Below are 22,190 nucleotides of genomic sequence, written 5' to 3' on the forward strand. Positions count from 1 at the left end.
AGTAGCTGTTTTATCTAGGTATCAGCGTAAAACATCAGCCCAGCCTTCCCCCATTTCTTTTACTTTTTTCTCCATTCTCCATCCTTTCTCTCTTCGTATTTCCTGGGTGAAGAAGAGAAAACGAAAAAATGCCGAGCACAAGGAGAATAGTATACTCGGCGCTCGTAGTAGCGTGGGGCGCGTCCTTTTATCAGCTCGCCCTCAAGGATCTGCTCAATGTAACGTTTGGGCTGGGCAGGGAAATGCAAAGTATTGAGGAGTTTCCTTACGACTGCAGACGTATCGAGCATCCAAGCCTGGAGGCTTGCGAGGATATATGGCTTGACGATAAGGGACGGACGCTGTATGCTGCGTGTGCGGGGACAGAGGGGAGAAAGTATTGGAACCAGGCGTAGGTTACAGCTGAGAGATGGCATGTTGATTCGCCAATGCTAACATTTTGAAGCATGCAGCAAGTCAATGTAACTGGACGGCGGCCCGGCGGCTCTGAACTCCTGGCCCTTGACATTGACAATCCCGGAGCAGACGGCCTCTTCAATTTCCGCGCCATCAAGCCGACGGGTAGCTACAGAGGAGCTACAGGAAACCAAGAACTCGATCTCCTTGGATTTGACGCCCAGGTCTTGGACGACAAGACGATCCGGTTCTACCTTGTCAACCAGCGGCCTCCGGTTGGGCCGTCCAACGAAATCATCGATGCATCTACGACGGGCGATAACTCTACGATTGAGATTTTCGACATGAAAAAGGGTCAAAAGACGATGCGCCATGTCCGTACGATTGCCTCGAGTGAAGTCTGGACGCCAAACCGTATTGCGACCTTGGGCGATGGATCGAGTGCATTCCTTGTGACCAACGACCACTCTGCCAAGGTTGGCCTGGTAGGTGAATCACTTGATAAACAGGTGTGAAGACTAATAATATCAGCGCCGAGAACTCGACTACTTCATCGGCGGCGGCAACATTGCATACTGCTCTGACGCAGGCGAATGCCACGCCGCCTATTACGGCCACGAAACCGACGAGTCGACTGTCGGCCCCAATGCCACGTCCAATCCCTACCTGCAAACCGCGCTCAGCCTGCTCCCAAGGTCGCAGCTCAAGTTCCCCAACGGCATAGCCCGCGGTCACGACGGCCTGTTCTACGTGCCCAGCACCATCGACGGCAAAGTGCGCGTCTTCGCCCTCGACAAAACCAACAAGACGCTGCGCCTCGTCGACAGCATCCACGTCGGAATGCCGCTTGACAACATTTCGCCCGACGCAAACGGCGATTTGTACGTAGCGGGCATTCCCATGCTCGGGCAAGCCGCAAAGTCGTTTTCGGAGCCGTGGAAGCAGATTTCGCCCGTCACCGTGTGGCGCATCAGCAGGGCAGGGGATGCCGCGGTACCGGGCGGTGCGGGTTATAAGCTGGAAAAGGTCATCGAGGATAAAGAGTCAAAGGTGCTGAGTGGAACGACGACGGTAAGACATGATGTCAAGACTGGCCGGCTTTTTATGGGAGGTAAGTGCATGCTAGAGTGTGCATGTGTGTGTGCTAATTTGATGTGTAGCTGCGATCAGTCCTTACCTCATGGTGTGTGAGCCACGAGCAGCGGCATAATTCATGCAGTATCTTGCTGGTGAAAGTAAAGAATATTCCAGCATTTCATGTCCGTTGTTATTTCATGTTTTCCCTATTTTCCAGTTTTCCAGTTTTCATAGCAAGAAAGATGCCCGAAGAAGGAATACCAAGAACGACACACTAAAAAAAAACACCGAACAGAAGAACTCTGAATTTTTTTTCTTTCTTGGAAACGGGGGGACACAACGTGTTTATCGTTAGACTACACTAACCTACTTACTTGCAAAAGCAGGGTCCTGCCAAACACCTGCACTTGTCACATGTAGCATTCCTGCACACACACACACACACATACACGTGGCCCCCTCCCTCGCACCACTACCACCACATCCATGCAGCATCCGAGATCCGAGATCCGAACAATCCCGGTTCCATGCCCAAACCCAGACCACACCACACCACACACAGCACACGACGACGCCTCAAGATGCGCAGACCCCTACAACGCCAGCACGGCCATCGACGCTGTCACTAGGACTAAATACCGCTAAGCAACGCAACCCACCCAATACCTCACACCGGCCGGTCAGCCACACCGGTGCCCATCCCCCCCCCACTCTTCGGCCCCTGCATCCGCCCAGCCAAAGGCCAAATAAAAAACCCCAGACAGAGAAACAAGAAACCCCATTCCCCGGAACGCTTGACTCTCTGCCCCCCCCTACCCAGCCTACCCCGAAACCAGAACTATTGAAACCGAAAGCAAAAAAAAAGTTGGCATAACGGGCCGATCAAGGGGAAAGAGGCGGAAAAGGAGGGAAAAAGGGAAAAGGGAAAAGGAAGAAAAAAGTTGGCACTGCGTTCAATGGTCAACTGGGGTGTGGGCGTGAGGACCGGGGGGAAAGTTACTTGTTTGGGGAATTTGACTCGTCTTTTCTGACTCTGCTTGGTTGTTTGGAGGGATCTTGGTTTCTGCATGGGTTGTTTGGGGGGGGATGTGTGCTGGGGCTGGTGTTGTGTGGGGGAGGGGATGTGGGAGGGTGAAGGTAGAGGTAAGTAAGTAAGTCATGTTAACAAGAGCACTTCTTTCCTTTCCTTTCCTTCATTCTTTCCATCTATCTATCCATTGATTTTTCTGTCAAACCCCAAGCACTTTCCCACTGTATCCTCGATCCAACACACACTTTCTCCCCCCCAATGCCTGCACATCTGCCTCTTTCAGACCGGAGACCCCAAGCGGAGCAAAAGCAAAACAGGGCCTAGTCGCGGAGAATTAAAAAAAAATAAAAGAGTAAAAAAAGTGGGGAATCATGGACACCTCCCCCTCCTCCCCCCCCTTGTGAGCATGATGAAGCTGGAACGGGACGGGGACCAAAAACTTTACATTACGTGTTCGTTGTCACATACGTACATGTACATGTACATGATTCACACACACACAAACTGCCAAGTCTCGTCATCACTAAGAACTGCCCCATGCGTATATGCATGCATGTATGCATGCATGTATGTATATATGTATGCATGCTGACTACTTAGTAAGTTCCACAACACGTAAGCCAGTAAGTAAGGCAGTATGTATGTATGTATGTATGTAAAAGTGCTCAATAAAAAGCGTTGTATTCCATCTATTCTAACCCGGCTCTTCGAAAAAAAATGTTGAGCTCAGAAGTTTGGATGACTTTGTTGTATACGCGACGCTTGTTGCTCCCTGCTCTCCCCCTCTCGCCCCCCAATGTAGTTACTTGGCAACTCGCCCGCACACCTCCCCCTCATGACCCAACAGCCTGGTGGTGTGCTGGCGTATATGCAAGAATTTGTTGCACAGGCGTGGTGGCCTCTTTTTTTTTTCCCCGCCCAGTGTAGGGAATGTAATTGTCTCAGTTTGACCAAGGGGGCTCCCAATAATAAATCTGAGCAATGCTCGGACGTGCAATGCGTCGATTCCGCGAAATATTCCCGTGGAAATGGCAGTCGGCAGTAGATTTTTTTTTCAAGCTGAATCACACGGCAACTTTCATCCGGGCTGGGACAGAGCCATGCCAGCGTGGTACGCACCGGCAAAGTCGAGCTGTGCCAGCTGCCCGTTAATCTGACCAATCTCTTTGTTCAAGTCTTCTAGGTTCTGGGCTAAACTCGACACTTCGTCAAATCTTCGGTGCTTGGTCGCATCCGCCACCATTTCAGACACCATAAACTTTTGCTCTTCAAGCACAATCAATCGCTCCTTGAGCTCCTTCTCCTCAGTCTCCATGGCTGACACCTCGCTACTGCTCACCACACTGCCGGCCGAGTGGTTGTTGTACTTGATCGACGCCAACGCACTACCGCCATTGGCACGTCCTTGGGGAGCGGCGTGTTTCAGAATCTTGGGGAGCGCCCGCAGCGGGAGCATGTGCAAACTCAAAAAGCTGTAGGCTTGCTGGTAGACGGCCCTCTGTAGTTTCTGCTGCGTCGGCGAGTCGGTGGGCAGGTCGCGCATGCGCTTAGCTGCAACGTCGAACTGGGCGAATCCGTCCATCAGCCGCTTGCGGACTTTGGTTGCGTCGGTCAATTGCTGCGGCGTGGGCGACTTGTCTGGATCCTGCAATGCTTGTAGCAGCTTGTGGAACCGAGGGAGAAGCAGGCGGATCCCGCGTTCAAACTGTGCGAGGTTCTCGTAGGCGCGCTGGTCTTTGGGCTTGTCGGCGAGTTCGCGCTCAAAGTCGCTCCTAGCGAAGAGCGTGTGCTGGCACTCCTTGCACATGCGCACGTCAACGCTGACCTGGCCTGCGTCCTTTTCCGTCGTCTGCGTGCTGGCAGCCACATTCAGCCCTACCTCTGTCGAGCACGCCGTCTTGGGATCGCTGCAGACGACTCTACCGCACATGCGACAATGCGATCGTCGGAACGTGTACGTGGAAAACTCCTGCTGGCAAAAGGGGCAACTCGGGACCGTTGCGTCTTCCTCCCATGTGATGATGGACTGCTCGAGTGCTTTGCGGTGATTCTTGGCGCCAGGGAGCGAGAACCAGCTGCCCGTGGTGGGCGTCTCGTCGGCGGGCGGTGGGTTTGCGAGGAGCTGCGTGAGCTTGGTCAGGCGCTTTTCCAGCCGGCTGACCTCCATGCGCTCGCGGTCGACGTGCTTTCGGCGGATTCTGGCAAACTCGTCAAAGTGGTCGCGCTCGAAGCCGCGGTGGTCGTTGTATCCGTCTCTTGACTTGTAGCACGTCTCGCACACGCGGCACCAGATGCCGCGGACGGGGTCGTGTTTGGCCTGGCGCGACAGCTTCATCTGGTACATGGTGTGCTCCTCGCAGAACAGTCGTCCGCACTGCCTGCAATTGACGGCCTGCATGGCGCCGCCAAGGGCCATTTGCGAGGCGGTGATGGGGCGGGCGCAGAGCGGGTCGGCGCACACGTCGCGGTAGCTGGGGCGCTGCCAGTGGGCGCGCGTCACGTCCTCGTCTGGGTCTCTGCGGACGGCGGGCTCGTGGGCGGCGTGGACATGGGGGCTGCTGGGCGAGGGGCCGGCGTAGGGCAGCGAGGGGACATCGTTGGACTCGAAGACGTCGAGGCCCTTGAGCTTCTGGTTGAGGACGGCGAGCGGCTGGAACTTCTTGGCCTTGTGCATCTGGGCCTCGAACCAGTTCTTGACCTCGTCCTGCTCCTCGACGACGAGGTTCTGGTGCGTGTCGTCGAGATGTCTGAGATGCGTCAGGGTTACATGCACACGAGGCGCGGCGGCGCGGCGGGTACCTGTTGAGCTGCAGCAACGTGACCTGCATCGTCGGTTCAGCAAACTTCATCTGGTGTCGCCGGCAATGCATGCGGCTGCTGGCAAACGCACCATGTCTTCGTTGCAGATGGGGCACACGAGCCTGCTCGAGGCGCTCGCGGCCGTGTTCCTGGCGGGGCCGGCGAGGATCTTGCTGGCAATGTCCTCCCTGGACTCGGCGGTGCTGGCGGGGCTGTTGGACGTCTGGGAGCTCAGCGAAAGGGAGCTCTCCGAGGGCGAGAGCAGGCTGGCATTGCGGCGATGGACGGCGGCGTGCTGCGGGGAGGCGGCGGCGGCGGCGGCGGCGGGCGACAGGGCCCTCGCGCTCCCCAGCACGCGGCCGCCGCCCAGAGACCTGCGCGAGGCCATGGTTGCGAGAGTCGAGGAGGAGGGGAAGAAATGTCGGCGGCGTGGGAGCAGAGCACAGCATGGCATGGGGGAGAGTTGGACGTCGTCAGTACATGGGGGGGCCCGTGGGTCCTGCGGCGCTAGGCATTCGGCCGCAGGGCTGCATCTTCTCCATGCACATGTACTTACATGTACACGATGCTATGCCTGCCTGCGCCACACAAGAGGCATCTGTGCATACACAGTCCATGGCTGTTCTTCTGCTTCCATGCTCGCCCCCCGTCGGCTCGCGGGCGCGCGCTGCTGACGGGCGCTTCCTCTGCCGCACATGTAGTGTATACATGTGCAGTGCAGCGTGCATGGCGCGAGACGGCATCGGCGCCGGCAAAGCAGCGGCGGCCTTGGCAATGACGCCGCGGCCGGGCGTGGCGTGGAATGGCATGTAGCATGACTACTAGCCGCCCGCTGCTAGACAAATGGCCATCTCCGCGCGCCGCGCCCTCGCCTCCGCACCACTCCCTCCGCACCATGAAAGCTCCCTATCCCGAGATCCAAGGCGGCGGCTCTCTGATCCTCGCATGGCAGATTCGCAATAAACGCGTCCTGGTCGTCGGCGGCGGCGAGGTTGGTCCCCCCACTGCACCCAAGTACTGACGGCTGACAACAAAGCCCAGGTTGCGGCCGGACGCATCGTCAACGTCCTCAATGCCGACGCCAACATCACCGTCGTGGCGCCCCGCGACGGCCTCAACGAAGAGGTCGCCTACCGCGTCGAGCAGGGCCAGGTCGACCATGTCGACCGCAAGTTCGAGCCCTCGGACCTCGACGGCGTCGACATGGTGCTGACGGCCGTCGACGACCCGGACGCCTCGTCGCAAATCTACAAGCTGTGCAAGGAGCGCCGCATCGCCGCAAACATCGCCGACGTGCCCCCCGAGTGCGACTTTTACTTTGGCAGCGTCCACCGCGACGGCCCGCTGCAGATTATGGTCAGCACAAACGGCAACGGGCCCAAGCTGGCCAACATTGTCAGGCGCCAGATTGCCGCCTCCCTCCCCCACAACATCGGCAATGCCGTCCAGCGCGTGGGCGTCCTGCGCAGGAAGCTCCGCAAGATTGCCCCGGCCATAGAAGAAGGGCCAAAGCGCATGCAGTGGTACGTGACGTGCTCTGCGCCCGCCCTCTCCAACCTCCTCCTCCTCCTCCTCCTCCTCCCCCCTGCTGACAGGCTCACACAGGATGTCCAAGGTCTGCGAGCAGTACTCGCTCGACGACATCTGCGCCCTGACCGAGGAGGACATGGACATGCTGCTGAGCTTCTACAAGCCCGGCGTCGTCCCCTCGCTCGAAGCCGTCCGCCTGCAAGAGCCCGACGGCGCCTACGACGGGCCCTTTTTGATATGATTGATGCACGGCTCCAGGACACGGCGTTTGGTAGAACATGGTCTTTTCACGCCCACGTTGCGGCGACGCACATCTCCTCCTTTTGTATATCAATTGTACATTGACCTCCCTCGCTCGTTTTCCCAATCACCTCATCGCCAAATCACCACCAATCAGCGTCGACTGGCCCGAGCGCCAGCGTCGCACTTTTGCTCCGCATGCCCGACTTCCCCATAACAATCTTGCCTCCCCACCCAATTACAGATATCCAACAAGCCCGCCCATGGATCTCGGGCAGCCGCCGCCCTATGACACGGTCGACTTCAAGGCCCTCGCCAAGACCGACGACGCCTTCAAGCAAATATGGCAGCGCTCCTCGGGCAAGCTCGACTTTCAAGACCCCGAAACAGTCCAGGCGCTGTCCAAGGCCATTCTGAAAGCCGACTTTGGCCTCCAACTTGACGTCCCCAGTGACCGTCTCTGCCCACCGATCCCCAACCGCTGGAACTATGTTGCCTGGATGCAGGGCCTCATCGATTCCACCTCCCCAGACTATTCCATCAAGTATGACGCCAATCGCCGCGTCCAAGGCCTGGATATAGGCACAGGGGCTTCGGCCATATACGCCATGCTGTGCTTGCGATCACGTCCAAACTGGTCAATGTGTGCTACCGACATTGACAAGAAGAGCTTTGACTCTGCAGCCCGCAATCTTGCCCTCAATAATCTCATGACCCGCACAAAGCTGCTCCAAACTACCCAAATCAGTCCTCTTCTCCCGCTTGCTGCACTCGGCGTCAACCATCTTGACTTTACCATCTGCAACCCTCCCTTCTTTGCAAACCCATCCGACATGCAAGCCAGCCTCAAAGGCGAGGGCAAGAGCTGGAGGCCAAACGCGATATGCACCGGGTCAGAGAATGAAATGGTATATCCTGGCGGCGATCTTGGCTTCGTCACTGCCATGGTCAATGAAAGCCTTACATTAAGAGACAAGGTACAGTGGTACAGCAGCATGTTTGGCAAGATGGACAGCGCCAAGGCCATCATCAAGCTGTTAAAGCAACACGGAATCACCAACTGGGCTATCGGCGTCATCGAAGCAGGATCCAGCACAAAGCGGTGGATTGTCGCGTGGAGCTTTGGCGATCTGAGACCCCGAAATGTATGTACATGTTGATACAGCCATGTCCTCAAGAACACTAACTCCGCCCAGAGCCATGCGCGAATCGAGAAGATAGCAAACGAATACCTCCCTTTTCCCACTTTGTATCCTATCCCGCTTCCGCCTTCGGTCGAGCCCCAGGCTGCAAAGGACGTCATTACCACGCATCTTTCTGCGCTTGATCTCAAGTGGACTTGGGACCCTGCTACGTCGACGGGTATCGGTGAAGCCAGCCAGAATGTGTGGAGTCGCTCTTACCGACGCATGTATGAGAGGAAGCGCACAGAGGGTCTTGTTGATATGCAGCAGGATGCCGAGAGGAGTGTCGCGCTGGCTTTTAGGATTCGCGTGGTTGATCTTGCGAGGGAGGTGGTGGTGGAGTGGTTGAGGGGGAGGGATCAAGTGCTCTGGGAGAGTCTATGTGGGTTGATTCATCGGCATTTCAAGAAGTCATAGATTATGAATCACTCGACCCATTTCCCAGCCCCAACTCAAGGCCTTTTCTTCCATCAATCCATGATACCGCAAGCCAGACTTCCACTCACACCCTCAAACAATACTTTCCTCCCAAAACATGCCCTTGTCCATTTCCCCCGCAACCCCCTTGGCCATAGGCGGTCCCCCATCCTCTGCCTTCCTACCCGCACACAACGCCAACTGCGCCGCCGCCCCAAGTTCACCCACCTTGGCACCTCTTTGACCTCCCCTACTCCGACCACCACCACCACCACCCATATATCCTCCTCCCCTAGCGCCCCCAAATCCCGCTCCACCACCACCACTCTCCATCTCCCTCACAGCCCGATTCTCGCGATGCAACTGGCCCCCGTGTAAATCCCCCTTGAGTTCCTCGCGCACATCCACCTCCTCGGTTGTATACGCAAATGTCATCCATGCGTGCACTTTGCTCTCGTACCCCTTGGGCGCTTGCCCTGCTGCTAGCGCTCTGGCGGCGAGTACTTGTGGAGTGAGTGTGGAAGATGAGGGGTGGAGTGCGTAGTCTTTGTCGGTTATGGCTGCTGTCGACGTGTTGTAGCGGGCTGAGCCTAGGTCGTGGAGTTCTGAGGTCGACATGTTGGTGTTGAGGGTTTTGGGGAAGTAGTGGTTGAGATGTGGATGTTGAGGTTGAGGTGGAGGTTGAGGAAGAGGAAGAGGTGGATGGGGGAGAAAGTGAGATTTATATTCAGGTGAGAGGTATGGGAATGAGTGGAAAGAGCGGTTTGTTGCGGCGTGGCGGTGGTGCTCCCGCCTTTACTTGTGATTGGTGAGGAGGATACTGCGGGCTTAGCTTTGGACTGCGTGGGGAAGGTATAAGTATAGGGGGATCTAATGGTTGTGTCAGTTTCGGCAGTTTGAGTAGCTTCTGGGCGCTTGGAGATTTTGATAGAAAAGACCTTGGAGAGTATTAGTATTGTTTGCTACTTTGTGAGGCTGGGCAATCTGGGAAGAGTCAAGGTAAATTAGTCGGCTTGGAGATGGTGCGGCATCGATAGAATATGCATAGTGGCTTTTACAAGTAAAAAAGCAAGTGAGATTAACTTGACGCTTGAAGGAAGAGATTCTGTAAGACATGCTACGACACATACACACATCTTCCCTAAACCAATTCACATAAATCACATACAAACACACCTTCCCTACATGATTTCCTCCTCCCCCTCCCCATCTTCTTGTTCTTCTCCCTCTCCCTCATCCCCCCAATCCAACGCTTTCCGCCACTCCTCCGCCCGCTCCCGCTGCACCCTCATATTCTGCACAACACGCGACTCGCACCGCACATACCTTGCATACGCCTCCCATTCGCCACCACTCACGCGCCCAGCAGTCGCCACGCTGCGGCCCGCGGGATACGCATTGAAGCCTCCTCCACGGTGAACCCACACCTGCAGCAGCGCCGAGCACAAAATCTCCGCCATACTCGCCATGCTCTGCCGGAACACCAGAAACAGAATAAAAGCGTGCATGCGGAAATGCTGCGGGAAAATCCCCTCTTCATACAGATACGTGCAAATGTCCTCGACGAGATTCATCACGTAGTTGGATGACTGTCGCCGCCGGTGCTGGGCTATCCGCGTGTGCGACGACCCCGAGTATCCGCATTCGGCGGGCGGATACGCAAACGGCGTGTTGTGCAGGGTGAGGGGCGTTTCTATGCATCGGGCTTGGATGCCGTGGCACAAGCGGTGGAGCGTTTGTTCGCGCTTGGAGGAACGGGTGGTGGTGTGCAGGTATTTGCGGTGGCCTTGAATAGATGCTGCATGAGGTACGATCGGGTGCGTCATATTATCTATATGCCACGCATGCTCTGAACTGCCTTTCTCGCTGACGTAGTCTTGCACCATGGCACCGATGGCGAGATACTGGGTGGGTGTGGGTGGAGTCCCGTACTCGTCTGTGAGAAAGTGCGCGTAGATAGAGGGTTGGCTGTGTGCGCGATCCGAGAGCGCTGTGTATGCGGTTTGGAGGCTAGACTCTGTTTGAATACGCATTACCAGGTTTCCTGCTACGGCTGCCGTTAATACGGGTGATGCAGAAGCGAGAATCAGTGCGCAGTCACGCATGTGCTGCACCGTGTCCGTGGCGTCAATCACGCTGCTGTGGGCGTACTTGGGAAGCTCTTCCTCGAGCACCTCGGCAATCAGAGGTTGGTAGTGCTGGGAGAGGAGGAGACGGGCCCATCTTTGCCGCTGCTCAGCAAGCGTTTCTGCGCTGGATTCGCGGGTTTCGGGATTTGTACTGTTTGATTCGAGGGTACGCGTGTTTGGAGTTACCATGAACAGAGAAAAGGATGCTGAATTGAACGATGGGAGATGTGCGGGAAGGGGTCACTATTTGTATCAAGGCATTTGGACACGAAATGGAATGAGTGCTGTTACGTGGAGTGGATATTCAAGTTGTGAGATTGTCATGTCCGGTCTTTACATCACCTTGGGAAGCTGCTTGGCTGAGCTGCTCTGGTACTTGAATAATCATGTCTGAGGGCATATCCAGAAATTGACTGCAGAGAATGAATGTTAGCCCTTGCCAGAAGATAATGTGCAGTGAAGTGTAAATTCCTTGACAGACTTTTGACTCCAAGTGTCAAAGGAACGATGTGCTGGCAGCCGACTCAGACACATAGCAGCTTTCAGCATATTATGTGCAATATAGAATTAGTAACAAGTTAGAGGCCAGAGTGACGACGTGTCGTGTTAGTGGATATACAAGGCCGACGTTGACGCACCGGCAAGTGTGGCGCTGTGGCTAGTGAGGCTAGTATTTGACTCAATGCCCCTCCAGCCACTTGATACAGCCCCTCCAAGCTGCACACAAGCTGCATTGTTGCCCACACCACGCTCCACAGGTAGGTCGCGACTTTCAACGCGTTCTCTCCCCGAGCTAGCGACATTACTTGCAACGGTTAGTTTAGAATACACGCATTTCGTCCTGACACCACGCAGACATGGCCGAACCTTCAGCGTCTGCACCGCCCAAAGAGGAACCACCCAAAGAGGAGGAGAAGGGCCCCTCAAAGCGCGCGCTCGAAAAGGCAGCAAAGAAAGCAGCCGCCAAAGCCAAAAAAGCCGAACACGCTCTTCGCCCCAAGGAGCAGGCAAAGCCGACCGCAAAGAGCGAGCCCACCAACATCTTCTCCGAAGGTTGGCTGAAGCGCATCTACGAAGAGAAGCCCGTCACCGAAGTCAGGACCCGTTTCCCGCCAGAGCCAAACGGCTTCCTTCACATTGGACACGCAAAAGCTATTGCTGTAGATTTTGGTTTTGCAAAACATCACAATGGCAAATGCTACCTGCGCTACGACGACACAAACCCAGAGAAGGAAGATGAGATATACTTCAAGGCTATCCTGGACGTTGTCAAGTGGCTGGGCTTTGAGCCTTGGAAGATTACCTATAGCAGCGACAACTTTGACAAGCTGTACGAGCTAGCCGAGGTGCTGATCAACAAAGACGGCGCTTATGTGTGCCACTGTTCACGTATGTTAAACAATATACTTGAAGAACCAGGTCTGATGAGCATCAGGAGAGGAAATCAATAACCAGCGCGGCGGACCCGATAACCGTGGAAAGCGCTACGCCTGCGCTCACCGCACGCGACCAATCGAAGAGTCCATCGCCGAGTTCCGAGCCATGCGCGATGGAAAATACAAGGCTGGAGAGGCGTTCCTCCGCATGAAGCAGAAGTTGACTGATCCAGACGAGGGCAACCCTCAAATGTGGGATCTACCGGCCTATCGCGTTGTGAAGGAGAATTACCACCACAGGACCGGCGACAAGTGGAGAATCTACCCTACGTACGACTTTACGCACTGCATTTGTGATGCTCTGGAAGGCATCACGCACTCCATGTGTACTGTTGAATTCCGCCAGTCGCGTATTTCGTACGACTGGCTTCTGGAGCAACTGGACATGAAGATTCCAAAGTCGGAGGAAAAGGGACCCATGCAGAGAGAGTAGGTGACGCCATTGGTTTTAGGGGTTTTTTTTACTAAGAAATTGTAGATTCGGTCGTCTCAGTGTTGGTGGTACTATCTTATCGAAGCGACGTATTCTCCAGCTCGTTGAAGGAACAACTGTCGAGAAGAAGAATGCCGATGGCACAGTCGAGACGAAGAAGATTGCACCAGCGGTGCGAGGATGGGATGACCCTCGCCTGTTTACCATGGTCGCTCTCCGCCGCCGCGGTATTCCAGCCAAAGCGATGCTCAATTTTGTCGACGAGCTCGGCGTCACAGATGCGCTGTCTGAAATCGAGCCGCCGCGATTCGAAGCGTCAATCCGCAAACACCTAGAGCGAACAGTACCACGTCAAATGATGGTACTCGACCCCATCAAAGTCATCATTGAAGACTTTGCTGCCGAGGACGAGCAGGAGCTCACCGTGCCGTATGATCCCAAGGGCGCTATTCCTGGAGAGCGAAAAGTCAAGGTTGGCAATGCAGTATACATCGATCGCACTGACTTCCGCGAAGAAGACAGCGCGGATTATTTCCGTCTGGCCCCCAACAAGGCTGTGGGTCTGTACAATGTGCCATTCGCGATCCGTGCGACGTCCTTTTCCAAAGACGAGAGTGGCAACGTTACCGAGATCAAGGCCGTCAAGGTTCCGGGAACAGAAAAGCCAAAGGCCTACATTCAGTGGGTGGACGCTGCGACTGCTGTCCCGGTCACGGCGCGTCTGTACAACTCGCTCTTCAAGACCGAGTCTCCAAACACACTGGACTGGAAGACAGGAGGCTGGGCCGAAGACCTGAACCCCAACTCTGAGATTATCTACAAGAACGCAGTCATTGAGAAGGGCATCAGAAATCTCATCAGCGAGACGTCGTTGGATTTGAGCGGTTCGTCCGACGCTCTTGTCCGTTTCCAAGCCCTGCGCACGGCTTACTTCTGTGTCGATATCGAGTCGACCGAGAATGACATTGTGCTCAACCAAATCGTGAGTCTGAGGGAGGACAAGGGGAAATAGACTTGTAGAGTAGAGGTCTGCGCGCGGCGGGTTTGCAGTCATGGGCGCACTGGGTATAGCTGACGAGTAGTATGTAATTGCGCCTTTTTAAAGCGCCCTTACCATGCGCACATCCTCATATTCTCGCTGGCAAATCATTGAGTCGTTACCAGCCCTAACGGCATGTTCTCTAAAAAAAGAGTGGGGGTGAAGTTCAGATGGCAGGGCTGTTATTGGCTTGACGTGGCTAGCAATGCTGACGCAGCAGTGCTAACGATTTGGACGACTCTAGGGCCGCCCAGCCGTCTATCGGGTTACTCCTCGCGGATATATGCCCCCGAAGGCGCTCGACTCGTGCAACAATGGCGACGCCCACAGCAGCCAGACAAATGCCGTGGCATTAGTCATGAATCTCGGCTACGCAACACAGTACAAGATCATCCAAAGGCGCGGCAAAGCTTGACTGTATGAGCAGATCTCAGAGCCAGCATACGTGGATAAAGTGGTGCCTGTTGATCGGTCCAAGCGAGAGTGCTGGTTCCATGCATGCTCCTCGATTCGTCTCAGCCTCAGCGGGTTAGATTACCAGCTGAAGCTTGTCAATGGGTGGAGCTTGTGCTTGCGTCTTAGTGAAGATGCAAGGTGCATACGAACGACTCTCCAATCGCAGGACGTTTCCCACGCCTCTACCCCGCTGCCGTAATCACTCGAAGCTTTATATAATCTGCTATTGCCACAAATAAGGGCGGCCTCTGTTTTGCCACCAGCCCTAGTGTGAATGTTTGTTATCGGAACAGTCTGGCCTTGGGTTCGTGCACCGTTTCAGCTACGAGCGACAAGGTGTCTCCTGAAGGCAAGCGGCTCACCGGGGTCATCGACACCGCCTCTACCGTGCGCTTCGGGCTTCTAATTCTTGCATATATCTTCGCGCCGCTATAAAGAACGCCATCTTCATAATGCCAGGCGCATCAAACACATCAAACAACAGTAACCAGAGTATGCCCAGTCTTTCCTTATCGCCACATCAGCCACCGACGGAAGCTCCTGCAGCTACAACCATGGCGCGTGAATACGAGTTCTTTGTGACGACAGAAAAGCCACATCTGCCCAATGGAGCAGAGCGAGGCATGATCCGCCGGCTAGTAATGCGGAATTTCTTCGAAACAAAGACAACTGCACGCCAGGCGGGCAAATCAGAGCATAGCTCGGCAATCACAGTCATGGCAAGACAGCAACTGAACAATCGCTTCCGCCTGCCCAAATCGGGCAATGAAAATGATTCTAAACGGGAGTCGAAGAAAGTAAAGAACAAGAGCAAGGCGAAAAAAAGTCGGACACCCAAGACCACGTCAAAGACGACTGAAGGCTCACTAGGTGATGAAGCAAGACACAGCATGTCAGTGGAAACAAGTGACAAAAGCGAAGGAGAAGTGGGGAGTGTCGTAGTCAAAAAGTTCAAGCTGAGGTTAGACCCGAGTGCTCATCGTATCGACCCTTTCGACATTCTACCAGTGCCAGGGACACCGCAGTTCGACATGCTGTTTCGATTGTGTGCGTATCCTTTCAAAAACACGGTTCCACGTTAGAGGAATTATACAAGCAGGGGAGTTCTCCGCGCTGACACTAATCTAGACAAGGGCGCACCAAAGAGTAACTCGATTGCCATTGATGCCAAAAACACCTGGCCATCCTTCACCATCCATGACGCTGGTCTCATGCATGCGACGCTGGCTACCTGGGCGATTTATGGCGTGCTCGCAAAGGGGCTTAGTGAACTGCACTGCTGTCACCTAAGGCACAAGAATGATGCAATCAAGGTCATCTGTTCCAAACTCACCGAGTCTGGAGGAGTGGTCTCGGACGAGGTGATTGGCACCGTCTTGACTCTTGCCAGTTTCGAGGTGAGAAGCCTGTTCAGCCGTAAATCTCCTTGGTTGCTAACTAGGGCCAGAATCTATTCGGGGCTTATGATCAAGCCCAGTTACATCTGGTAGCTCTGAGACGCATGGTGGTGGCCCGGGGCGGCTTATTCGCATTCGGGCACAACGATGGCTTGCTGCGCGCCATTCTATGGTAAGCCTTGATACACTGGACACACCATGTGCCTGTTAACGCGGCATCCCAGGGTGGATTTCCATACTGCCGCAGCTTTCCGGACGGCTCCTTCGTTCCCGCTTGTGTGCCTTGACCCAGACGCACCCCCTTTGCCAGACGAGCTCCTGGAAGAAGCAGCATGCACGTCGCCAACATCGCTGCTTCAACTGTCTCTCGCAGCAGTCGAGACTTTCAACATATTTTACAGGTTACATCGAATCGCGCTGGCGATTTCGGCACATTGGTCTCGACGTGTTGACAGACTTACGCTCAGCAACCTCCTCTACCACACGCAGTTCATCATTCTCTCCATACCTGATCGGTCACGCGAGTTTATTGAGTTTGATAGGGATTTTGGTGAGTGCAAGGACGAGGGTTACGAGGAGCAAAAACACAGAGCAGATGCAGCCAGTGTGGTCGAAGGCCTTGTTGCTGCAACCCTTCTCTTTGTGTACGCAGCTTTACGGGGCCTACCGACGAATGCGAAAATCTTCACCATTCTCCTGGGTCGGCTGCGCATCGCCATTGACCGCCCCAGAGCCTCCATGTTCGAAGTGTGGAAGCGCGAGAAGAATCCGAAGATGCTGATCTGGGCCCTAGTTGTAGCCTGCTCTGTCGTAGTGTCGGATACAGATCACACTTGGTGGATTACAAGACTGAGCGAGTTGTGTGGAGCAATGGAGATCCGGCAGCGAGCTGAGCTAGAAGGTATCATGCAGCACATTGCATGGACAGACGTGTTCTTTGAGGACAAACTGGAGAGGATATGGACAGACATGATGCAGCATCGGCTACGCATGACGGCAACGCAGATATGGGAGCAGGAAAAGGCATACAGCGCAAAGGAATACAGCGCACCGATGGATTTCGAAGAGGGCAGATGGAAGGTGGATAACTGGTTTGTCTGACGAAGTAATCATAGCATGACCATGTTGCTGGAAAGGCTGCCATGCGCCATTATGCGTGATGACTGCATGGGCATGGGCGGCACAGGGCCATGTTTGGCGCTAGTCCGCATTCGGCCCTGGTTCGTGAATGTTCCAGGGTCGGGGAAACTAACGCCGATGGCTACGCGATGGCGAGGCATGGCGGCGGGCATAATCTTCGTAGACGGACCTTCGTCTGGCCACGACACACCCACCATGGCGCCGCTTGTCGACAACCCCCAGATCAAGCAGGCCAGCCTGCACAACCCGCTGCCATTGCAGCTGCACACGTACATCTGGCCGTTCCTCATAATATGGCCCGCCTTCTCCGCCATCTACTTCTCGCCCCAGCGCTACGAGCAGTACATCCAGTCGTCGGAATGGACCTTTGTCTGGATTGCCAGCATCACCACCTTCCAGTCGCTCTTCTGGCTCATGACGCACTGGAACGTCAACCTCAAGAGCGCCTTCACCACGACGTCGGCCAATGACGTGCGCAGCGCACAGCTCATCAAGGTGCAGCCTGTCAAGAACGCCGGCGCCGCCGAGATTGTCAAGTTGATTCGTGACAACGTCGGCGGAAAGCCAAACATCTCGTTTCTCTTCCAGAAGCGCCGCTTTCTCTACGACGCCGAAAAGGGCTCCTTTGCCCCCCTCTCCTATGCCCTTGACACCGAACCCAAGCCGCTGCTCAAGACGTTCCAGCAGACACAGGGCCTCACCTCTTTCGCGGAGATTGAGCGCCTCCACCAGCACTATGGCGACAACGCTTTCGATATCCCCGTGCCGACATTTACAGAGCTGTTCAAGGAACACGCCGTTGCGCCCTTCTTTGTCTTCCAGGTCTTCTGTGTGGGGCTGTGGATGCTCGACGAATACTGGTACTACTCGCTGTTCACCCTATTCATGCTCGTTGTGTTCGAGAGCACCGTCGTGTGGCAGAGGCAGAGGACGCTGAACGAGTTCCGCGGCATGAGCATTAAGCCCTATGAGATTCTGGTATACAGGCAGAAGAAGTGGCAGGAGGTTATGAGCGACAAGCTGCTTCCAGGCGATGTCGTCAGCGTCGGAAGGACAAAGGAAGACTCTGGCGTCGCATGCGACATGCTGCTTCTCGAGGGTTCGGCCATCGTCAACGAGGCCATGCTGTCAGGAGAGAGTACACCGGTACTCAAGGAATCGGTTCAACTGCGGCCTGGCGATGCACGCATCGAGCCTGAGGGTCTGGATAAGAACTCGTTCCTCTGGGGTGGTACCAAAGTTCTCCAGGTGTCGCATGGAAACAGCGCCGAGGAAGATGGTGGCGTTGTCCCGATACTTTCGTCAGGCGTTCCCCCACCACCGGACAAGGGCGCCATTGCTGTCGTGATCAAGACTGGATTTGAGACCAACCAGGGAAGCCTCGTCAGGACCATGATCTTCGCTACTGAGCGCGTTTCTGCCAACAACGTCGAAGCCCTCTTCTTCATTCTCTTCCTTACCATCTTCGCCGTCGCTGCCTCGTGGTACGTTTGGCAGGAAGGTGTCCGACTAGACCGCCAGCGCAACAAGCTCCTCCTCGACTGTGTCCTCATTGTCACCAGTGTCGTGCCTCCTGAACTTCCCATGGAACTCAGTTTGGCTGTCAATACTTCTCTCGCTGCGCTGAGCAAGTACGCCATCTTCTGTACAGAGCCATTCCGTATTCCCTTTGCCGGTCAGGTCGACGTGGCTTGCTTCGACAAGACAGGTACATTGACTGGTGAGGACTTGGTTGTGGACGGCATTGCTGGACTCTCTCTGGGAGAAAGCGGCGTGACCGTTGCAGCAGATGGTGCGCACACAGATCTCGCAAGGCTCACGGACGTCAGTACCGAAACTACATTGGTGCTTGCTGCCGCTCATGCTCTGGTCAAGCTGGATGATGGCGAGACTGTGGGTGAGCCGATGGAAAGGGCTACGCTTCAGTCTCTTGGCTGGAAACTCGGAGCCAAAGACACTCTCCAGGCCACGATGACTACTATCAAATCCCATGCCGAACTTGTTCAAATCCGCCGCCGCTTCCAATTTTCGTCTGCCCTCAAGCGCCAAAGTTCCGTCGCTACCGTCCTTGTTAACAATGCAAAGACGGGTCGCAAGGTCAAGAGCACAATCGCTGCGGTCAAGGGCGCGCCCGAAACTATCCGCAAGATGTTGGTCAACACTCCCCCGCACTACGAGGAAACCTTTAAGCATTTCACCCGCAACGGTGGCCGTGTGCTCGCCCTGGCGTACAAGTTCCTTTCAGACGATGGAGAATGGGGCCAAAGCCGCATCAACGATCTCAAGCGCGAGCAGGTCGAGTCTGACCTCCACTTTGCCGGTTTCCTTGTCCTTCAGTGTCCTCTCAAGCCTGACGCTATCGAGGCTGTGCGTTCCCTGAACGAGTCCAGCCATCGTGTAGTCATGATTACTGGTGACAACCCGCTTACGGCCGTTCACGTTGCTAAGCAGGTTGAGATTGTCGATCGCGAGTGCTACATTCTCGACGCGCCTGAAAATGACGACTCTGGTGAAAAGCTCGTGTGGCGTAGCGTTGACGACAAGATCAGCATTCCCGTTGACCCGACCAAGCCGCTGGACGATGAAATTCTGAAGACCAAGGATATCTGCCTTACTGGATACGCGCTTGCTAAATTCTCTGGCCAGCCTGGATGGAACCAAATTCTACGATACACCTGGGTCTACGCTCGTGTCTCGCCAAAGCAGAAGGAGGAGATTCTTCTTGGTCTCAAGGATCGCGGCTACACTACTCTCATGGCTGGTGATGGTACCAATGATGTTGGTGCCTTGAAGCAGGCTCATATCGGTGTTGCTCTACTCAACGGCACCCGCGAAGACCTTGACAAGATCGGCGAACACTTCCGCAATACGCAAATGAAGAATGTCTACGAGAAGCAGGTCAACCTCATGCAGCGCTTCAACCAGCCTCCGCCACCTGTTCCCATCATGATTGCTCATTTATATCCCCCAGGTCCTACCAACCCGCATTATGAGAAAGCAATGGAGAATCAAGCCAAGAGGAAGGGTCTCCTCACTGACGCCAACGGCGCGGCCAACGGAGCCGTAACTACTGATAACGCCGTTCAACAACAGCCTCAGGGTGCTGCCAACTTTGCTCAGCAAATGCAGGAGAAGATGATGGCCCAGGAAATGGAGGAGCTGGCTGGTGAGCCCCCGACCATCAAGCTCGGTGATGCGTCTGTCGCTGCGCCCTTTACTTCCAAGCTTGCCAACGTTGTTGCCATCCCCAACATCATCCGTCAAGGCCGTTGCACGCTCGTTGCGACGATTCAGATGTACAAGATTCTTGCCCTGAACTGTCTAATCTCCGCCTACAGTTTGTCGGTTCTCTACCTCGATGGCATCAAGTTTGGTGATGGACAAGTCACCATCTCTGGAATGATGATGAGTGTCTGTTTCCTCTCCATCTCCCGCGCGAAGACTGTCGAAGCGCTGTCCAAGGAACGCCCACAGTCCAATATCTTCAACACCTACATTATTGGATCCGTGTTGGGCCAGTTCGCCATCCACATCATCACGCTCATCTACGTCAGCCAGTATGTGCAGCGTGTTGAGCCCAAGGACCCCAACCCGGATCTGGAGAAGGACTTTGAGCCATCGCTGCTCAACTCGGCCATCTACCTGCTACAGCTCATCCAGCAAATCTCGACCTTTGCCATCAACTACCAAGGCCGTCCTTTCCGTGAGTCCATCCGTGAAAACAAGGGCATGTACTGGGGACTGGTCTCTGTTTCTGGTGTTGCGTTCTCTTGCGCCACAGAGTTTATTCCTGAGCTCAACGAAAAGCTCAAGCTTGTTCCCTTTACTACCGAATTCAAGATTATGATTACCACCATCATGGCCTTTGATTTTGTCGCTTGTTACGTTATCGAGAAGAGCCTCAAATTCTTCTTCTCGGATAACAAGCCAAAGGACATTGCCGTCAGGCGTCCTGACCAGTTGGAGAGGGAGAATGAGAGGAAACGGGCCGAGGAGCTGCAAGCGCAGCGGAAGAAGAATGAGGAGATGGTTAGGATGGCTGAGGAAAGGGGGTTGATCAAGCGTGGGTAAGGGGTTGGGATAGAGATATGTACAATGTTGGTTAGACGTGGTAATCTAGGGTATAGATGTCATTTCTCTGCTCAACGCTAGCTGCGATCAATCCATGTGTGAAGAATTTCAAATGTCCATGTCAGTGCAACTACGAACACCCTAAGTATTCATACATGTTAGGACGGTGTACGGGAATCATCTACCGCTCAATCCTATCTCCCAGATACCCCCACACATCTCCCTCATCACTACCTCCCTCTCTCTCCACCCCATTCTTCCGCTGTTCCTTGCTCCTCTGTCTACCTGGTACTCTCGCCCTCTCAGCCCCCCGCAAAGGAGCAGCATGGTATTCTCCCGCACTCTTCTTCTGCATCTGCATCTGCATCGCATGTGTATCCGGAGCATCATACGTAAAGCTCGATAGCGTGGACAGCGAGTACGTCGAATACGTCGAATCCGAATCTGAACTTGCTACTGACACACGGTGTGCGTCTTTGGGGGGCCACGGGGGATTGTGGCGGGGGCAGTGCGGAGTCTGGTTTACAGCTTGCATGCTGGGGCTGGGGCTGGGGCGAATAGGATTAATATGTTGTTGGTGTTGTTGTTGTTGTTGTTGTTGTTTCTGTAAGTAGTGATGCTGGCACTGGCACTGGAACTGGCACTGGAACTGGAACCGCGACTGGACATTGCTGCGCGGCGCTTTCAAGAAGACTGAGACGCGCATACTCGCGCAGCAGCGGATCCTCGTCTGCTTGCAGGTCGTGCAGGATATCGATTCTCGAGCGGCGTGTGCGCGACGACGCGGTCGTGGTGGTGGTGTTGGTGTGGGATCTGGGATCGGGGGTTTGTGCGCTGGGATGGGCATGTGGTGGCGTTGAGGGATCTGCTGAGTTACTTGGGATAACGGGCGTTATATCGCGGTCTCTAGGGCTGTGTCGCGCGGGCTGTGTAGTTGAGCTGTGGTGGTTTTTGCTGTGGTGGGAATGCCGGCGATGAGGAGATGATCACACACACCAACTTTTAAGCAGAAATCTTTCATCAAAACTCGTCAATTTTCTATCAGATATAGGGGTAACACGTCGCGAGAAACCGATTTACGCCACCTCTAATGTGTGCAGCCCTCTCGTTGAGGTGCTAGAGGGGGTATTGTCGGTATTCTTGCGACGTGTTCGAAATGCGAAAATCTTCGAGAACGCACAGACCGCCCCGATGACTAATAGGGAGACTACTAAACGAAACCAAAAACAATTAAAAACACTAAATAAAACAACAAAAATTAAAAATCCTATATCTAAACGCCGAGACAGCCTGATCCCGCTGTGGCACCATATCCAACCGCCAGGACAGTCTTTGCCTACTGTGGCACAAAATTCAAAAACGCTATAATAGTTTTCTAGTCTGTAATAGCAAAATAAGTCGAACGCCGAGACAGTC

At 54.7% G+C, this 22,190-nt stretch overlaps 7 protein-coding genes across 7 annotated transcripts; 4 read left to right on the forward strand and 3 right to left on the reverse strand.

Annotated features, from left to right (window-relative positions):
• The first annotated feature begins 114 nt into the window (after positions 1–114).
• On the forward strand, positions 115–1,757 carry SETTUDRAFT_169343 (uncharacterized protein). The gene is made up of 4 exons (XM_008028047.1): positions 115–391; positions 446–881; positions 928–1,507; positions 1,557–1,757. The coding sequence occupies exons 1-4, from the start codon at positions 129–131 to the stop codon at positions 1,604–1,606; spliced, it is 1,329 nt and encodes a 442-aa protein (XP_008026238.1). The 5' UTR covers positions 115–128; the 3' UTR covers positions 1,607–1,757.
• A 1,445-nt stretch (positions 1,758–3,202) lies between these two features.
• SETTUDRAFT_169344 (uncharacterized protein) lies at positions 3,203–5,725 on the reverse strand. Its single transcript, XM_008028048.1, has 3 exons — positions 5,394–5,725; positions 5,303–5,325; positions 3,203–5,250 (listed from the first exon to the last, which is right to left on the reverse strand). The coding sequence occupies exons 1-3, from the start codon at positions 5,688–5,690 to the stop codon at positions 3,582–3,584; spliced, it is 1,989 nt and encodes a 662-aa protein (XP_008026239.1). The 5' UTR covers positions 5,691–5,725; the 3' UTR covers positions 3,203–3,581.
• A 391-nt stretch (positions 5,726–6,116) lies between these two features.
• SETTUDRAFT_39744 (uncharacterized protein) lies at positions 6,117–8,258 on the forward strand (the record flags this gene model as incomplete). The annotated part of the gene is made up of 5 exons (XM_008027926.1): positions 6,117–6,293; positions 6,344–6,825; positions 6,908–7,022; positions 7,108–8,217; positions 8,238–8,258. The coding sequence occupies 5 exons, from the start codon at positions 6,117–6,119 to the stop codon at positions 8,256–8,258; spliced, it is 1,905 nt and encodes a 634-aa protein (XP_008026117.1).
• A 508-nt stretch (positions 8,259–8,766) lies between these two features.
• SETTUDRAFT_28653 (uncharacterized protein) lies at positions 8,767–9,291 on the reverse strand (the record flags this gene model as incomplete). The annotated part of the gene is made up of 1 exon (XM_008027902.1): positions 8,767–9,291. One exon carries the CDS (start codon positions 9,289–9,291, stop codon positions 8,767–8,769), a length of 525 nt encoding a protein of 174 aa, XP_008026093.1.
• Positions 9,292–9,468: 177 nt separating this feature from the next.
• SETTUDRAFT_28654 (uncharacterized protein) lies at positions 9,469–10,991 on the reverse strand (the record flags this gene model as incomplete). The annotated part of the gene is made up of 2 exons (XM_008027903.1): positions 9,469–9,493; positions 10,000–10,991. 2 exons carry the CDS (start codon positions 10,989–10,991, stop codon positions 9,469–9,471), a joined length of 1,017 nt encoding a protein of 338 aa, XP_008026094.1.
• Positions 10,992–11,657: 666 nt separating this feature from the next.
• Positions 11,658–13,792, forward strand: SETTUDRAFT_169347 (uncharacterized protein; the record flags this gene model as incomplete). The annotated part of the gene is made up of 3 exons (XM_008028049.1): positions 11,658–12,191; positions 12,238–12,667; positions 12,717–13,792. Coding segments are annotated over 3 exons (1,931 nt in total), but the record flags the coding sequence as incomplete, so codon positions are not given.
• A 928-nt stretch (positions 13,793–14,720) lies between these two features.
• On the forward strand, positions 14,721–20,774 carry SETTUDRAFT_39748 (uncharacterized protein; the record flags this gene model as incomplete). The annotated part of the gene is made up of 5 exons (XM_008027927.1): positions 14,721–15,213; positions 15,295–15,563; positions 15,608–15,735; positions 15,788–16,654; positions 16,679–20,774. 5 exons carry the CDS (start codon positions 14,721–14,723, stop codon positions 20,772–20,774), a joined length of 5,853 nt encoding a protein of 1,950 aa, XP_008026118.1.
• Positions 20,775–22,190: the final 1,416 nt, after the last annotated feature.

Source organism: Exserohilum turcica (genome assembly GCF_000359705.1).
Source record: "Exserohilum turcica Et28A unplaced genomic scaffold SETTUscaffold_21, whole genome shotgun sequence".
NCBI classification, from domain to species: domain Eukaryota; kingdom Fungi; phylum Ascomycota; class Dothideomycetes; order Pleosporales; family Pleosporaceae; genus Exserohilum; species Exserohilum turcicum.

Excerpts from the sequence above, each read along its gene's own strand:
- SETTUDRAFT_169343 (XM_008028047.1), top strand. The coding sequence starts at position 129 with ATGCCGAGCACAAGGAGAATAGTATACTCGGCGCTCGTAGTAGCGTGG. Across the intron at positions 882-927 it reads ACTCTGCCAAGGTTGGCCTG|CGCCGAGAACTCGACTACTT; the intron begins GTAGGTGAATCA and ends TAATAATATCAG. Across the intron at positions 1,508-1,556 it reads TGGCCGGCTTTTTATGGGAG|CTGCGATCAGTCCTTACCTC; the intron begins GTAAGTGCATGC and ends TTTGATGTGTAG.
- SETTUDRAFT_169344 (XM_008028048.1), bottom strand. The coding sequence starts at position 5,690 with ATGGCCTCGCGCAGGTCTCTGGGCGGCGGCCGCGTGCTGGGGAGCGCG. Across the intron at positions 5,326-5,393 it reads CCATCTGCAACGAAGACATG|GTCACGTTGCTGCAGCTCAA; the intron begins GTGCGTTTGCCA and ends CCGACGATGCAG. Across the intron at positions 5,251-5,302 it reads ACGTTGCTGCAGCTCAACAG|ACATCTCGACGACACGCACC; the intron begins GTACCCGCCGCG and ends GACGCATCTCAG.